At 31.2% G+C, this 19,706-nt stretch overlaps 1 protein-coding gene across 1 annotated transcript in view; it reads right to left on the bottom strand.

Moving 5' to 3' along the window:
• LOC118186776 (neural cell adhesion molecule 1-like) overlaps nt 1–19,706 on the bottom strand; it is a 222,679-nt gene that overhangs the window by 16,705 nt on the left and 186,268 nt on the right. The window contains exons 4-6 of the mRNA XM_035356919.2: nt 7,725–7,859; nt 5,030–5,173; nt 2,396–2,583 (exon numbers count right to left, since the gene is read on the bottom strand). Coding sequence (XP_035212810.1) covers nt 2,396–2,583; nt 5,030–5,173; nt 7,725–7,859 — 467 coding nt within the window. The remainder of the gene's footprint in view (nt 1–2,395; nt 2,584–5,029; nt 5,174–7,724; nt 7,860–19,706) is intronic.

The following is a 19,706-nucleotide window of genomic DNA, read 5'->3' on the forward strand; positions in this document are numbered from 1 at the left end:
TCTCGAGTTTTGCCGTTGTGGTTTTGTTGGATTATTTGATAGCTAATGGTTTACAAACGTAAATTTACCGAACATGAAAAAGAGATGGAACGTTTGAGAACTGTATTAGATGAAGTTGAGTCTTCTGAAGGAGAAATTGATCAAGATAGTAAAAATGAATCTGATAAAGAAATATCCAGTTCTCACAACAGCGAAAGAGAATTTGAGCAGAATGATGAAGACGACGGAAATCCTGATTTAGTAAAAAGTATTTTTATTAGCAAAAATAAGAGTTTGGCGGAATGGAAAACCAAATCAAAAAGTGAAAAAGGTCTTCTCAAATTATAATAACTCATTTAGCAGGATTAAAAGAAACTGCACGCAATATAAAGGAGCTTCTAGAAAGTTGAGAATTGTTTTTCAATGCTAAAATGATACAATCCATTGTAGAGTGTACAAATATTTATATTGGAAAAATATTACGACAAATGATGTGGAAATTAGAGCACTTTTTGGGCTTTTACATCTGTATGGCTTGCATAAATCGTCACATAAAAATATGCAAGATTTGTGGGCTACTGAAAATTGAAACAGGCATTGCAATTTTACGGAACACAATGTCATATGAAAGATTTAAATTTCTTCTCAGGTGTCTACGGTTAGACAATGTGACCAATCATGAAGCTCGGAAAAAATTGGACAAACTGGCGGCTGCGAGAGAATTTTTTACCGATTTCAATAAAAATTGCCAAAAGATATACCTTATTGGTAAATATGTTACTATCAAAGAAAAATTAGAGAAATTTCGAGGGCGGTGTTCCTTTTGTCAATATATACCCAGCAACGCATCGAAGTATGGAATCAAAATATTTGCCTTAGTAGATTCAAGAACTTTCTGCAGCTATAACATGGAGATATACGCAAGACGACAATCGGAAGGTCCCTTTAGATTTGAAAATTCTTCATTTGAAATTACAAAACGCCTGTGCACCCCTTTATTTGGGCAGAAATGTAACAATGGATAATTGGTATATGAGTTATCCTCTAGCAAAAGAACTTTTGTCAAAGAAGTTAACTATTGTAGGAACCCTGAACAGAAACAAGGCTGAAATTCCCATTAAGTTCATCCAAACAAAAACTAGGAATGGTTATTTATCTATATCTGGGTTCTAAAAGAACACGACAATAGTATCGTATGTGCCTAAAAAATCAAAATGTTTAGTTTTGTTATCTATAATGCATTGCGATGATGCCATTGATAAAAGTGATGATACGAAGAAACCAGAAATAATTTACTTTCATAATTCAATAAAAGGTGGTGTAGATAAAGTTGATGAAATGTTATCGTAATATTCGACATCTCGAAAAACCAACAGATGGCCGATGGTCATCTTTTACTGTGTTGAACGTCACTGCAATAAATACCCGAGTTGCTTTATTCCCAACAAAGACCCCTTCCTTACAATATGGAAATAGTAGAAAATTTTTAAAAAATTTGGCTATATCTCTTATACAGCGCCTTACATAGAGATTACAAAAAATATGTCAATGTTTCCTAAAGTGGTTCGTGAAAGCATCGATAATACGATTTCTAGTGTATCAGAAGAACGCCCATCAAAGAAAACAAAACTCGACAAAGGCCGACCTGCTATGTGTCCAAGATCCAAAGACAACAAAACTACAATTTCTTGCAAAATATGTGATAATTTTTCATGTAAAATTCATTCTTCCTATGTTTGCCAGAAGTGTATGTTAGCTTCTGACTCCTGATTAGGTATATACTTATTTTGAATGGATTTTTTTTCTTAAATATTGAAAAAAGTTTTTTAAGTAAAGAAGTATAGTTTCTAAATGAAATATTGCAATTATTGCTTATAATCAAATGATTTCTATAAAATATATAACACATTTTCCTAATGAAACTGCTTGCGGTGACGCTCTCACCTTGTGCGATCTCCAACGTCAGTGTTAAGTGCACACCTTCTGCCGGGTTAAAAAAATATCTTTTGATAGGTTTTTCTGTATCATTAGCAAGTATCTTGGTCACAGTTTTTTTTAGGTTTAATTCAAAACTTTATCATACATTGCTGCTCACCACTCTTCTCCATTTTGACCATTACAAGACACCCAAACAACTTTCCACTTTGCAAATGATCCACATTCTGTAAAAGCTTAGACCCAACTAATAAAAAATCGACAATTTACTTAGCATCACTGATAAACCTGTCACACGTGAAGACTCTGGCCCTATTCATTCTGACAGGCCCAGGAAAAGGAGTATCTTTACTTTCCGGAAAACCTTGTATGCATTTAAATTATATGCTTTTTGCCATAATATGCTTAAAAGTAAAAACATTTAACAAAAACAGAGGGAAGGAAAGCATTTATTTATAAGCATGGTTATTTTTTAACTTACCTGTAAAACACTGCTGTCTTCACTATTGAAAATCAAACGGTCCTCAGTGCCATTATCAATCTCCATGTCATCACGTAACCACTCAAACATAGGCGGAGGATCAGCAGAAACAGAACAGGTAAGATTTTTTACTGAGCTTATACTTGCAAATGATACAACATGGTGGTCTCCATTGATTTCTGGAGCATCTATATTGAGAAAATCAGTTTTGTAAGACAGATGTAATTTTAGTTTTACATGATAAATATACTAATATTTCACAAATAAAAGCATTCACCTGAACTGTGGAGTGAAAATTAAATAGATGCAAGATGGTTATGAGGTTACAAGCATTTAATTCATAGAGCCATACATTAAATCTTGAAAATAACAAAAAGGCAACTTAGGAAGGAGTTTTTAATACTATATTAATAACTTCACATTAATATACTGGCATCCAAAATTAAAATTACAAACATAAAACATGTGATGTCTTGATAAAATAATTTATTTATTATAATGAAGCTTCGTTCATAGATACCCAATGCTATAAGACAGCCAATAGTATACCAACAAAATACACAGAAAGTTAATATTTTGAGACAAGCAAATGAAGCTAAAAATGGCCAAAACATGATATCTCATATTTCCAGAATGTTCTAACTAATAAGGAGTGTGGCCACTCCACACAGCATTACATGCCTCACAATGGACCCTCATACTATAAATAAGGTTTCTGATCTAATTTTGTGGAGAGAAATCCCTTTCTTAACTGCTGCTCCAACATCCAAAATATTCTTCTAGATCCAATGAAAATTTATATCCAAAGACTTCACTAGCCACACAATACAGAGAAAAATTTCTTCAACCAAAAAAATTGATGACCACTTTAGCTCTATGTGGCCTCACATTATTACGCACAAAAATAAAATACTCTGCAGCTTTCCAGAAAAGCAAGAACCTCATTTCTTTAACACAAGAGAGTGGATCCCAGGCTCTCTCCAGATGAAGATTCATCACAAATTCCCTCTGTATCCCGAATATCGACTTATTACTAAACAGAACATACTCTAATCTTGCTGTATCTATGAGCGGAGTGTCTTGTTTCACAAAATATATACCCTTTTGTGATCAGTCAAGAGTAATACAAACTGCTGGCTTAAGAGCCTTCATCTGTATTCAGTTTTCCCAGAAGCTGTTATTCCAGATGCAGCAGCAAGATTCTGAGAGAGCACTCTATGTATGATCTGTGTATGGTGCTGTGCATTTAAAGCTACATTTCTACATTCAATAGATGTTTTGGCCCTCGGACAGCCTCAACCAGATCTTTCAGAGATGGTACTTGAAATTTGAAATTAATGCCATAACCTAGACCATCATTCAAGAAACTTGTGACTATCAAACAGTCAAGCAAATTCTTATTATGACTGGCCTACAATGTCAATTTCAATCCATCACCTTAAAAACTCAAACTCATTTGAGAAAATTTTTTATTAAAATTGAATTTAAATTGATTAAAACTTGCAAAAACTCATTTTAACTGAAAGCAGTCAATTTACTGATTTCTCTTGCAAGAAACACAATTCTATACCTGAATTTCACAGATTTAGAAAAGAGTCACTTTCATGCTTTTCTTTTTCTTTCTTTCTTTCTTTCTTTTTTTTTTTTTTTTTTTTTAAAGCAACCATTAAACATTTACTTCTGATTTACTTTTCCCCAAAATATATATGACAGCATTTTTTAAAATAGTATAAGCAGTTAAACAAAAAACATTGACTCTTTGTTATTTATATAAATACAGTCATTGATCTTTCCTTCTTTGCAGAAACCTGCTCCTGAAGAAGAACCTGGGTTCTGATCATCCTCAAAATCAGTATTATTTAAAATCTACACCAAAATAAGGTTGCTATTTTGCATAGTTTCAAGTTTTACATTGGCATGTTTCTCACAGTGTTTCATCACTCAAAAATACATGTATGGCATAATTATTCCTTTCTCTTATATCTTTAGTCAACATACAATAAACTTCCTCTAGCATGACCAGCCATGGTTTCCCATGCTATTTTGGTCGTCCGCACAGTTGGTCTCTTTAGCAAGCTGATGTTCATTAGCAATATTTGTTTATACTTTTAAGAAATACTAATCATTTTCAGAGGTGGTTGCCTTAGAGATGTTATGGCTTTTTTGATCAACACCAAAAGATTCAATATAATCCATTTATTTGCGAATTGATAGTAAATATTAAAAGTTGTAAAATATTGCTATTTTCTTTACACTGCATTGCTTATAAATTCAAAACTTTAGCATAAAAAAACCAAATACCAGCCTCTTTAAAATTTTGTCCAAGACAATAAAAAGAACACTTATTAGAGGATTCTTAATTTGTAAAAGCTTTTTATAAATATCAGATGGAAATATACTTTTCTACAATTCTAGCAAAATTCATATTTGAGGAGGTTAAAATATTGTCATTATGGTTCAGTCTTAATTTTCTTAACTTTATTGTTTTAACTTTTTTAAGTATAAAAATTATTTTTATACAGAATGCATCTGGTACTTATATAATGTCGTATTTTGATAAATATATCAAAACATATCATTTTACAAACTGCATTATTTCTGCAAAAATCTGCATTATTTCAGTCATATACTAACATTGCACATGTAATGTGATGTCCAGATCCTTTACTTGTGAAATCAAAGCTGTTATCACAAATGCACTGCACTTGTAAATTCCAGCATCAGCTCGAGTTAAATTATGGATAGTCAAGTGATTTCCTGATATATTATACTTCTCACCTGAAGAAGAAAATTGAAAATAAAACTTGTAGAATTTAAAAATATAATAATATATACAGGAAAAGTACAGAGCATAAACAAAAGAAGAAAGCACTTATATATAATAATATATAAAAACTAATTAATTCTTACTTTTACTAATAATTCTAATAATTACTAATTAATTCTTGCTTTTACAAAGGCACGAAACTCATCACCGGCAGCAGCAACTGTCTTAGTTTCTTAGAACCATTAACAAGTTTACTTCTCATGCTTACTGTGTGCCCAAGTTTTAAAGGTGGTATCACACCAGAAAAAAAGCCCCCTTATACTTTTAAATGCCCAGTCTTCAATTGCAGTGCAGCATGAGTTTTATGCATGGATTAAAAATGAGCTTCCAATGTTACTCTCTAACAATCAATGCTTTGTGTCCAGTGTCCTCCAATAAAGTATACAGCCTTTTTTTCTTACTTGAATTAATTATAAGCAGCAACAAATATTAAAAACTAGACACCCAACTCACTATCAAACATATTCTACAACTGGACAGAGCTCCTCTCCTTTCATATCGCTCTGAGAATATTTTTCAGCAATATTCTACTGTGCTAGACTGGGCATGCTGTAAATAGAGAAAACAACCATAGCCACCTCCTTTCACAGATCTTGCATTATGAAATTTCTTTGTTTAGGAGTTCATTAAAGACAGCATTTAAGTATCATCATTGTCCACATGCACCCACAAGCCTAATGAATAGATAACTAATGGACTGCAGGCCATTATAATGGAGAACATACCTGATTGAGATAGATTTAATTACTATGTGGCTGCATAATCCAAGATGCAGACATTAAACAATTGCAACTAACAAAGAAAGTTGAACAATTACCACTACTGATGATATACATTGTGTCTGAATAAGATAAAAAAAGTATTTTTTATAAACTTTTGGAACTGCACCATTCTTTCATGCATGCCTTACACTTTATGTTAATATTCTGCACATTTTTTATTATAATTCTAAATAATTTCTAAATATCAACCCATCTGACATTTTCAATTATAGATTGCTTCACATTTTTCACAGATAGCTTAACAATCAAAGATATAATGCGAGAACTTTTGCAGCAGACGTTATTGAGAAATTATATCTTCTACAGCAGAGGTTCTCAACTTTTTCCCCCATGCACTCCTTTCATCATTGCTAGACAATAATGCCTCCCTGCCTCCTTTCCAAAACTCAAAAAATACATATCAATTTTAATTTAGATTATTTTTTAATGTGTTTTACAATTTAAACAAGATAAAACAGAAAATGTTAATAAATAACAAAAATTCAATAAAATCAGATTTTTATATTCATAAACTAAAACTAGATACTTAAAACAAAAATAAACTGACTGCATTCTCCGTAAAACTATGAAATTTCCCCCAAGGCGAATTCCCCTGGTTACATCTGTTCTAGACTGTAAATTTAAAAAATTTCATGTTGTTTTTAAAACAATTTTTATTAATCTAATAATTGTTTTAAGAGCTAAATTTAGTAAACCTGGAATAGAATTTTATAAATAAGATATTTCCAAATATACAATGCTTTGATTTAACAATAATAAAGAAAATTGTTGTAAAAAATTCTTCCCCCAGTTACAGAACTTAATTTTTTTTAAAATTATTTTATTATTTAATAAAGCAGTAGAATTTATAAACAAAATTAAATGCTTTAACATATAAATTTGTTTGCTAAACAATCAGAATTATTTTAGCTAGTTTACTCAGAGAAGTTTACTGAAATTTGGAGCCTTTTGCAATTGCAGTTGTTGTGGGCTCCCTAAACTGGCTCTGGCTACACACAGGATGGAACTTTCTTGTTCTAGCACAAGCATATCAGTCATCTCTTCACCCAAGCCATATAAAGGCCTGACTGATGAAATTTATTAAATATTATAAAAGCTGAGATAAAATGATTAACCTGGCCAAAAATGAAGATGGAATAAATACTCAAAATTAGTATGGCAGTGAACCTATATACATGCTAGACCTTTAAAATGAAATAATGATGTTACTAAATTGTATAAACACCTTATAAAATCATCCCTTGTTGTTTGACTTCTAAATTAATACCTTGTAAAATATTAACAAATGACTTACTAAAATTACAATATTCAAATCCAGTGCAAGATGCTAGACTTTTTATATGTGTCATGGGGTATTTTATGTAATTTAGTAGTAGCAATGCTACTACTTCATGGGGTATTTTATGTAATTTAGTAGTAGCAATGCTACTACTAAATTACATAAAATACCACATGAAAGTAATATCTTGAAAATATCTTATTGAAATTGCAATATTGAAATTTACTGTAATAATGTCTTATATACTTCAGATTAAAAAATTCATAAAATTGGAATAACTAATGCTATCTTAATGTATTTCTAATGTATTGATTTGAAGGTGAAATGCATGTAGTTGATGATGAAAATTCACAACACAGCATATCTTCATCAGCTTAAAAATAATTAAATATTTAATTTTGCTGTATAAGTAAACAAATAATTTAAATTCATTCTACTTACTAGCTGCAATTTTGCTTCCATTGAAGTACCAGTTTATATTAACCTTAGAATCTGAATGAGTATTACACATTACTATGCCAGTCTGTCCTTCAGCAGCATGCTGGTCTCTCTGTGTATCGGTAAAGCTGATAGATCCTATTGAAAAAATTTAAATATATATATATATATATATAATGAACAGAAATTTAAAAAATACAGTGTGATAAAAATATAATCAATAAATTATCCACAGATAGGTATTTGTTCTTCCATGAAGATAGCTGATTTATGAAGGTGATGCTCGATACTGGTGTTGATTTAATGCTTTCAGGAAATACTGGTTACTTTCAGAGGCAGTTGGTATCAGAGGGTCCATTATATTTTCAAAAGCTATGAATGCTATCCACTTATCTTCTTACATTGTCGATTTAAATTTCTGTTATAGCATTTTTAATGTCTTTTGTTCTGTATATGTATTTTTTTCATTATAATTATTATTATAATTAAGACTTACAAATTTTAGTTCTCTTGTTACATTTTCAAGATTACCATGAATATTTTCCATGAATTTCATATTACAGTCAAAAGTCGTTAATCCGGACTCGTCGGGACTTCGGCGATTCCGGATTATCGATTTTTCCGGATTATAGATCATCAGTTTAAATCTCGTAAGATGGCATGCAGAAATTATAAAATTAAAAATATGAAACCGTAATTTATGAAATAAAGAACAATTATGATCTAAAAAGTATCAAAATTTACAAAAAAAAAAAAAAAAAAAAAAAAAAAAAAAAAAAAAAAAAAAAAAAGAGCTTGATATTTATTTGTTTACTTTATTAAACATTTCTTTAAATGTAAGTTGTTTAAGTTGCTTCGTTTTATGTGATAATACTTTCTCTTTAATTCTATAAACAGACATAATTTCTTGTTCAGTTACAAAGTTCCGCTGTTCAAGTCCCGTTAATTGGTGTGCCGAGAATACCGACTAACTTGTCAATCGAATTTTTTTTTTTTTTTTGTTGTTTTTGTTTTGTTTTGTTTTGTTTTCACTAACCTCTCTGTCACATTCTTCATGTCTTTATCCATTTTTTGCAGCAATTCCACTTTTTGCTTGATGGACATCGAAATATACTTTCGTTTTGTACGATCCTTTGGGAGCTCCAGAATCGGAAATTCTTTTTGACATAATCGAAAGTTCAAGTTTACTTTTATAGTATTGCTCTTGCAGTCTGCAAAAAATAATAAGCCGGATCCAATTCGAAAATTAAGGAACAACGCAATCATCAACATTAACTGAAATAGATAATTCGATAATTTTAGCTTATAACGTCCGTTATACATAAAACGCGCACGCGAAAACGTATTCTGCACTTGCGCACAAGCATATGCGCAGACGTAAAAGGTCTTACGCGCACGCGTGAACGCCTATGCGCATGTGTCAACGCGGCGCATGCGCAGAACGTTTTTAGCTTTGATGTCCGGATTATAGGTCATTCCGGATTATGGGTGTCCGAATTAACGACTTTTGACTGTATTAATATTTTTAATTTATCTTCTATTCTATTTTGTACATGATTATAACTAGAGGTTTCTGTTTTATCTTCTCAATTTAAAATTTTACTCCTGCAAGAAAAATTCAAATTAATTTCTTATATAATTATTTTTTATTCACATAAGTTACATTAAATACCAAAGAAACTCAAAATTAAATTTTCATCCTTTTGTGAAAGGCCAAAAGATTCACATTGAATTATTTTCCTTTTCTTTTCAGTGTCAAAATATTATTATGAATTTTAATAAATAACTCTAAATGCTTATTTTGTTATCAGTATTTAAATTTTGTTTCAAAATTTTTTTCTTGAAAGGCAACTTTGACTTCTGTATGACAAAAAGTGACTGAAGTATTTAATTTTAAAGTTTGAAATCATGTTCAGGGGTCCTACATAAACTGAAGAACGAGATGTTAGGTCTGCTATGCAGACTGTTGAGGAAAGTACTGATCAACATAATTTTTTAACATATTTTTTAACTTTTTTCAATTATTCACAAAATTACATAAGAAATGTACTTTAGAAAACAGCAGAAGGCTTGACTCATTGACAGCAGCACTGACTCATAACCTTCTCCTAACATTATTTTTTTAACTAAAAATGAAAAATATTTCCAAATCAGTAATTTTTGTGCTGTTATTAGATTATGATATTAAAATAATGAAACTGCATTTGAAAACATACAATAAATTATTTGTGTAAAAATACATGTATACATGTACTATATTAGCAACATGTACTATATGCAAATACATGTACTATATGCAAATACATGTACTATATTAACAAATCTTAAAAATATATCATTGAATGATATCAAAGGGGAGGGGGAATCAAACTCAAATTTTTTTTTAATCTTTTCAACTGATATCTCAAAGAAAACCAACAATATCTGAAAAAATCCCAGCCCTTGACCGTTTAATATCTCGGTCAAATTTTGCAAAACAAAAATAAATTTTTTTGCTTTTTAGTCCAAAGGGATTTGAATCCCGAAGGACTATTAGTTTCGTTTTGGCATTTTGCGTCGGACGGATAAATGTCGGTTCACTTTTCAAACTGTTGCCATAAAATGTTAGAGTCCTGCATTATATTTGAAGAAATTAAATAATGAAAATCTGCGTAAATGTATGTATATTTCTCACATTGTCATAAAATAACGGTACATAGAGTCATCGAATTTTGAATAACGTAATCCTCCAACGAATATGAGCATGTGGAAGACCAAATTTGAAATTTGAAATTTGTTTTATGATCGATTTCCTATTTTTTAAAACTTTGACGAATTTTTGATTAACAAACTCAAGGATTTCAAAGCGAGCAATGGCAACGTTGTGCAGAAAAAACATTTTTATCTCCAGCGCGTGAGTCTCTGTATCGGAAATTCTAAACATATGCTCGTTTTAAAACTATTTTGCGATATTGCTGTTGCACTGGATCTTATGGTTTAAGTGCGAGGAACATGATATTTAATAAAGAAAGGTAACACACAAAATGTTAAAAAACGCCCCTTTGGACGTAATTTAAAATCTGAAACATTTCAGATTTTTTTTTTTTAATTATTTTTTACAATGAGTAAAAACATTTATTAAATATAATTATATAGACAAGGAGATAGGTGAAAATGTTAATACAGTGTAATTTTCATAAAATCGATTTCTTAAATTTAAAAATACCTTTACATGAACATTCTTGTGACTGGTAACATATATTTAAAACATTCTTGTGACTGGTAACATATATTTAAGACAAACGGCTCGAAAATAAAGGAAGCATAGTCTTTTATGAAAAGATGTGTAGAAGGTAGTTAAGTTTGTTGTATCAGCAAAGCTCTGAGAAATAACACACGTATCTCCCATTAATCAGAAAGAAATATATGTGAGAATAAAATAAATACATAAAATGAGGTTTAAGTGAATGAAACATAAAGGAAAACTGCAGAAATTAGGTGAACGGGCGTCATCCTGTCTATGAAGCCACAGTCGCCCTATTGATCGCCTAATTATTTCTATCGAATTTAGTTCCCATAGGAACAAGCTCGGAGAAAAAAGAAACAGATCAACTATTTCCATTTTGCAACAATTTTTTATTGTAACTTATATAATATCACATTAAATATATTTATCCGCTGAAGGAGATCGAATAAATAAAGCATTAGCTTTCTCATCAATTCATAACATTTGTCTCCCGTGCAAAACGATGTATAAATTAATTCAGACTGTTAAAATATACTATTCCCGGTGCCTATTTAATCCGGGGCCCGATTTTCAAAACTGCAGAAACTGGACAAAACATGTTATGGAAGCTGTCCTCTAGTGTTTTTCACGTAATGAATGATACTGATGCAAACTATATTTTACATAAAGTATTTCGTTTAAAAAAAAAAAAAAAAAAAAAAAAAAAAAACACTTATCAATCAATATTTTTCTTTTAGAGTTTATCTATAGAAAAAAATATATTTCACCCTTTCAAGTAATTTGTTATCGAAGTTTTAACTTAGTACTGCAGAGTGGTTCCATTATGTTGGCGATACTTTAGTTTCGTTTGAAGGTAATAATGAGGATTTAAATAAAGTTATCTTATTAATGAATTCCATTGATTCTACTATCCAGTTAACTTTTGAACTTCATCTACTTCCCTTCTACCACACTTCACATCCTGTCGTTCGACTAAACAGACGTTCACCTCCTTTTATTCCTTCGCTTTCCGAGTACATTAAATTTGCTCCTGAAAGTCGGTCACTTGATCAAGAATTAAATCGTTTAAAACCAGCTACTACTGACAAAGGTTTTTTCCCTAGAGTTATTGACCAAGAGGATAAAAAATTCTCATCTTAAAACAATAAAAAGCAATTTCTCGTTTTAGGAAATTATAAGAATTCTGTAGTCATTCCTTTCCTTCCATCGATTAGTTATTAAATTGCACGCATTTTACAAAAGTGAAAATTAACGTTTGTGTCCTTTTTTTCTTCTATCAATAAAATTTGCAGTTTCATACTTAAAGATCCCATTTCATATTTAAAGACTTCCTCAGGAGACAAGAAATCCTGAGGTATATACAGTATTACTTGACAATGCAATTTAAATTTAATATACAGCGGTCAAACTAAGAGAGACTTAAAATTTCAACTAAGAAACATTACACCGTCAAAGAACAAGAAAAACATGAATTTTATGTCGTCTGTTGGTCAAAAAATTCCACTTTACATTTTTCTGTAGACAAACTATTCGAAAAACATCGAAGGACGGCGATTTAGATTATTTACTGGAGTTTCACATTCATGTAAATTTTTCAATTCTAGTTAATGATTTCAACTCTATGTCGTCTTTACATTCAACGTTTTAAGAAATTATTTCACAGTTGTTTTTATTTTGTATCTATAGACAGCACCAGTAGCTTTGATTCTTTTATTCTGATTTGATTGATGAGATTAATTTAATCTGTAAAGATTATTAAATGGCTAATTTTATCATTGAATTTTTAATACAAATTAAATGAAATTAGAAACTGATTTTGTAAAATAATTTAATTATGAATACTTCAGTTTGGGGCTATTGTATGTTTAAAAATGATCGAAAGATTTTTAATATCTTAAAAATAAAAGCAAAATTTTCTGTTATAATATTTTGTATTAATAATTCATTTTAAGTTCTTTGCTCAGTTTTAATATATTCACAAATTCAGATTTAAAAACAAAATAAGTTGTATAAATATTCTCAACATTTCTGATTTTTACATAGTAACCATAGGAGAAGGACTATCTGTGTAAAATAAGTAGGTTTTAGATCATCACAACACCTTCACATACTTTCACGGAAAGATTCCTCTGTATATACTGGGATGTGACATTAAGCAGCTGAGAGTATGTATTTAAGAGGTTAATTGTAACTAGTATTTCAAATCTTGATAACATCCCATATGCTGTCGGTGGGACCTAAATAGGATGTCCTAAGAATATACTGAAATGTGACATTAAGCACTCAGGAGGATGAGTTTAGGAGGAAACTAGGATATTGCGGGCTGTCCTGAGGATGTAGTAAGTAGAACTTTAAATCCTAATAACATCCCATACGCTGTGGATGGGACATAGAATGTTCTTAGGATATCATGGGATGTGTTTAGGAGGTTAGTGGGACATCCCGGGATGTCCTGAGGATGTATTAAATAGGAGTTCATATCCTAATAAGATCCCGTACGCGGTCAATGGGACTTAGTTAGGATGTCCTGATGATATACTGGGATGTGACATTAAGCACTCGGGAGGAGGTGTTTAGGAGGTTCGAGGGATATTCCGGGATGTCCTGAGGATGTGCGCATATCCGGCGAGCAACATCCTCAGGATATCCCAAGGATGTTTTTGTGCTATGTGGGCGTTGCCATGGCTCTTTTTGAAATCCTTGAGTTTGTTAATCAAACTTTCGTTAATGTTTTACAAAATATGAAATTGATAATAAAACAAATTCCAAATTTGGGCTTCCACATGCCCATATTCGCACTAAGATTACGTCATTCAAACTTCAATGCCTCTATGTACCGTTGTTTTATCACAATGCGAGAAATATACATACATTTATGCAGATTTTTCATTATTTAATTTCTTCGAATATAATGCAGGATTCTAACAACAGTTTGAAAAGTGAAACGGACATTTATAGTGAACCAACGCAAAATCCCAAAACAAAAACAATAATCCTTCAGGCCGTTTAAACTAAAACACACACACACACACACACACACCAAAAAAAAAAAAAAAAAAAAAAAAAACCTCAATCTTCCGTTTTTTATCTGATATTTTTTGCATAGATATTAAGATACATCTTTCTTAAACCCAATGTCAAGAATTTTCGCTTGTTACGATAAAAGCGAACAAAGCAACTTTAGCTGGATGAATTCTAAATTGGCTAGGTAGCAAAGGATATGGATCTTTTTGCCTCAGATTAAAAGAGGAAGTCTAAAATTGAGGATGTAATATTTAATATGCACAGATTAAATCAAATCACTTAATTCTGCATTATGTTACAACTCGACCAACGCTAGAGCATTTCATAATCGTCTGCTTGACAAGAGAAAAGATACTTATAAAACATACATTTTATCACTTCAAAATACTGACACCCAGACTGATATTTTTGATATGATACTATACATTTTTAAACCACATGAAAATTTTACTTTCGCTATGTTTTCGATTAAACTCAGGAATTATGAAGCAGAACAAATGGCATTCTCAATAAAAATTTATGAAAAGATAATAATAATAAATTAAAAAAAAAAAAAGATTTTAATGGTTAAAAACTTTGCTGACTCCCAACCTTTTTTTTAAATGCACAAATTTAAAATTAATCGATAAATGGTTAGATATTTCGTGTAGCTCTACATCAATAAGTTCAAACACTAAATACGAAAATTTTTGGATTTAGTCACAGTCAGTATCAAACAATGGAACAAAAATTTTTATGTCATTCTTTCACAATAATATTGCGTTACATTATTCAGCACCTATCTAATAAACGTAATATTTTTTTTAAAAAATCCTAGGATATAGCATTAGTATATAGGTATGTAACACACTTTTATTTTATTTCTATATCCGTGGTGTTACGTGTTTAATACAAGTGGTTTGGCTCAAATTGAAATTAAAAATAAAATGATAAAAAAAATTAATTTTTTTGAAAGTTTTCAGATTTTATATTACGTTATACGTACGTATACGTATTTTATTTTACGTTATTTTGACTTTTTGTGTGTTACCATTATTTATTAAATATCATGTTCTTCGCACTTAAACCATAAAATCCAATTCAGCAGCAATATCACAAAATATTTAAAAGAGCATATCTTTAGGTTTTCCGATACAGTCTCGCGCACTGGAGATAAAAAAAAAGTTCCCCCTTTTCCCCGTACAGTGTTGCCACTGCCCGCTTTGAAATCTTAATCAAAAATTTATAAATGCTTTACAAAATATGAAATAGGTAATAAAACAAATTCCATATTTGGGCTTCGAGATGCCCATATTCGGGTTAAGACGTACATTATTCAAAATTTGATGGCTCTCTCTCTCTAGGTACCGTTCATCACAATGCGAGAAACATACATACATTTATGCAGATTCTTCATTATTTAATTTCTTAAAATATAATACAGAGCTGTAATATTTGATGGCAACAATCAAAACGTGACTCACCGTTTATAGTGAATCAACGCAAAATGTCATAGCCCTTCTGAGCAAATTGCCCCTTTGAGCTAATTAGATTAATGCGCGATACATTTTATCGAATTGAACTTCCTCGAAAATGTCTTTTTAGACTATTGTGGATTCATAATGCTACTCTCAAGTTCTTTGTGTATTAGCATCAAAATGGGCGTAAATTTCCTGCAGTATGCAAAACTGCTGCCTGCATGGCAATGAAACCATTTGTAAAAGAAACTTCAACGGATTTTCTCCGCACTCAGCGAAGTATTCAAGACAAAGCTTTAATGAATTATTAGAAAATACATATTAAAAATCTTTAAAATGAGATCCATCTGTTATTTAATAATTTTCATAGAACAGTCGAAAGTTATGTAATCAGTTATTAAACTGCATTTAAAAACCTTAAAAAACAACAGGACAGAACAATTGCTTTTTAGATTTGTGATAAATCTCGAAATTTTAACTCCTGAATTTTTCTATTATATGCATGTAAAATAGTTAAAAATTTTAAATAAATTAAAATTCCTACTCCCCAGTTTTTCTATTATATACATGTTAATATTTATTTTACAATATTTTAATTTTTAATCCCGATGGCTCTGGGAAAAAAAATACAGGAAAAGAACTGGATGATATCCGAATTTATAACAAAACAAGCCCTGTAAAACTCTACTACATTAAGATCTGAGTAAATCTTCGAAAATCCGGACCATTCGATTGAAAACTGAATTTAATTTTAAAAAAAATTTTTGTGAGACTTTTCCAAATTTAGATCCGTTATATTCTTTAAATAACCGCCATATTGTTATGATGGATGATAACCGAATTCATAACATAACAACACTATACTGACTTTAGATCCTTGGTATTCTTCAAATATCCAAACAACATGGATAACAACAGAATTCTTAATGAAACAAGCACTGTAAAACACTTATGGATTTAGACCTATGATATTGTTTGAATATCTGGACTATATGAATGTTTACCAGATTTATAACAAAACAAATCCTATACCAGATTCAGATCCCTGATATTCTTCAGATATCCGAATTACTTGGATAATAATCAAATTTTTAATGAAACAATTACTGTACGACACTGCTGGATTTAAAACCGTGATACTGTTCAAATATGCAGCTATATGGATGATAACCATGTAGGGATTAGGGATTATTCAATTATGGCAAAGCACACGAGGGCTATCTGCCTAAAGGAAGGGATGCCTTCGTGGAGGACTTTCTAAGGGAAACTGGCTCGTATACACTTACACATGGGGAAAACCACGAAAACGCCTATGCAGCCAGCCCGTTCGTGGGATTCGAACCTCGGACCGAACTACCAGTGTTCAGCGTCTTCACCGCTCGGCCGCTGGTGAGCCTGATAACTATGTAGAGACATTAGGTATTTTTTGGAAGCAGGCAAGATGAAAAATGAGCAATTGTCTTCGCCGGGAACCACGGACCTCTGGAATACCTCTGGTGTGCAGAACCACTACACCACGAAGGAACGCTAGGAAGACGGAAGAAATACCTTATAACCAAATTTATAACAAAATAAATTCTGTAAGACTTATACTGAATTTAGATCCCTAATATTCTTCAAATATTTGGACTACAAGGTTCACAGTCCATTCAAATGTTAAAAAATTCCGGATATTTGCGTTACCTTTCCTGCGTCGGTCAAACATCGCGAACTTCTTCCTAAGAATAATCACTAAGGTGACCACATTTTCATTGAGACAAAGCGGGGCAAATGGAATGTAATGACAATTGTAATTTAATTATGAAAGCAGACCAATAATTCAAAAAAGAATATATTTTATTGTATACATTCATATACTTGTCTATAAATATACAAAAATATATTTATTATTAACTATTGGTAAGTATAAAAATACTTGTAAAAAACTATAATTTGAATATTATGTTTTTTAATTAATTTAAAATTTTATTAAAAAAATATGATTTTCTTTCACGGTTATATTTTTTATCCGAGTGTGTCGCGTTTGCTTACTAGAACTTTACTTCCACGAACGCCCTCTGGCGAAAGAGACTGAAAATTAGTCAGTTGAACGGCTGACGCGTCTAACAGATGTATAACGATAGACCGTCTCCGTATAAATTATGCTTGTAATTATTATAACTTGTAAATATTTTGTAGATATCTTTCATACGAATTAAAATTTCTTAAAAAGTTTATAGCTGTATTGCGCAGTGAATCGAAGTTCATCATAGAGACGGATATCGACAAGAAGGAAAGAAGGCGCAGCCCTATTTAGAAGGTAAGTGAACTTTCACTTATCTATTTAATGATCAAAAAATTTTAATAGTACAAAGTTGATAAAATTTTTTAACATGGCGCCCGAACAGGGACTGCCAGTAACTGCGGTTTTCCTAACTATTGAAACTGTCTAAATTGATATCAGTTATATAGATAATACATAAGCATAAATAATTAGTGAATTGCTGATAGTTGTTGAATTATTGAATATTAAACAATGACGGAATTCATCGATACATTGAAAAGGAAACGCGGCCACATAAGGGCTGCCGTTACAAAATTAATTGGCCGAATCGAAACTGAATTACCAAAAACAGAAGTGAATGCAGAGGAACTAGAAATTTCCTTAGAACTCTTAAATGAAAAATCGAACGAGTTAAAACAAATAGATGCCGATATAGAAAAATTAATAGACATAAATTATCTTGACCACGAATTAAACGGTGTTGACGAATATCGTGAAAGAATAACTACATTTAAATACAAAGCTAACAAAAAATTGAAAGAAATTAATATAAAACAACAAAAATTTAATGTGTTACGAAGCACTGAACAGTTAAGTGAAAGTATTATAGAAAACGTTAAAATCGAAAGTCATAATGTGAAGCTTCCTAAACTTACGATTCCGAAGTTTTATGGCGAGAGCTGCGAATGGCTGACATTTTGGAACACTTTTTCATCAGCCATACATCAAAATAAAACGCTTGACGCTATAAGCAAATTTAATTATTTGAAATCCTTTTTGGGAGGTACTGCTTATAACACCATTGACGGTTTCGATTTAACCGAAGAAAATTACGAAACTTCAGTTAAACTCCTCACAGAACGATTTGGAAATAAAGATGTACTGATAAACGCCCATATAGATAAATTACTGAAAATAAGACCTCTAAAGGATTCTAATGACATTCAAAATTTCCGTAAGTTATTCAATTATATACAGAAACATATTCGATGTCTTGAATCATTAAATATGACCTCAGAAACATATGGAGCTTTATTAACGCCTATTTTGCTTAAAACATTGCCCGCAGATTTGGTTTTGGAGTATAATAAAACAGTTCGGAAATCAAATTACGATTTGAGTCACCTAGTGGAATTTCTTTCTGAACAGTTAGTTGCGCGGGAACGTACATTCCAGACGGTCCAGCCAAAGGCGGCGCCGCAAAAGCATAACAAACTGATTGAAACCAGACCTATTGCGAAACACACAGCTTCGGAGTTGACGAACGCAAGTTTGCGGGGGGGACAAACACCATGTGTTTTCTGCGACTCTTCTGATCACGAGTCTTTAACGTGTAAACAAGCATCTTTATGGTCTACTGAGAAAAAAAGGGAGAAATGTAAAGCGAAATTAATATGTTATCGCTGTTTACACCCACGGCATCTCAGTTTTAATTGCACTTCTAGAATAAGGTGTGAATTATGTAAACAACGACATGCCACTATAATGTGTTTTAAAACCGAAAACGGAGAAATTAAGGAAGAACAAATTGAAAATAAGGCCTTAACGAATAATTCATCCTATGAAAGTGTAATCTTGCAAACTTTAATTGCCAATGTTTACGGAGATGGTGAAAGCAATTTTACACGAATAATTCTGGATACCGGAAGTAGCAGATCATATATCAGCACATTTCTTGCGGAGAAATTAAAACTAAAATCTTTAGGTCAGGAAAGTGTGACTCATGGGCTTTTTGGAGGACTAGAAAAAAGGGAAAATCACAACAAGTATCTGATTAAGTTAAATAATCCAGAAACAGGATTCACATGCGAAATGGAAGTTTTGAGCCAAAAAACCATATGCTCACATATTCCAAAATTGGAGGATAGGGAATGCTTAAAGAAACTAAGAGGTTACAAAATTTTTCCCAGTGATGTAACTAATGAGAATTCTTGTTTATTTGAAAAACACCCTAACGAAATACACATGCTTGTAGGAGCAGATTATGCCGGAAAACTCTTTACAGGGGAAAAAAT

Source organism: Stegodyphus dumicola, chromosome 2, assembly GCF_044657685.1.
Source record: "Stegodyphus dumicola isolate Sdum_Otavi_A_Nest chromosome 2, ASM4465768v1".
NCBI lineage: Eukaryota > Metazoa > Arthropoda > Arachnida > Araneae > Eresidae > Stegodyphus > Stegodyphus dumicola.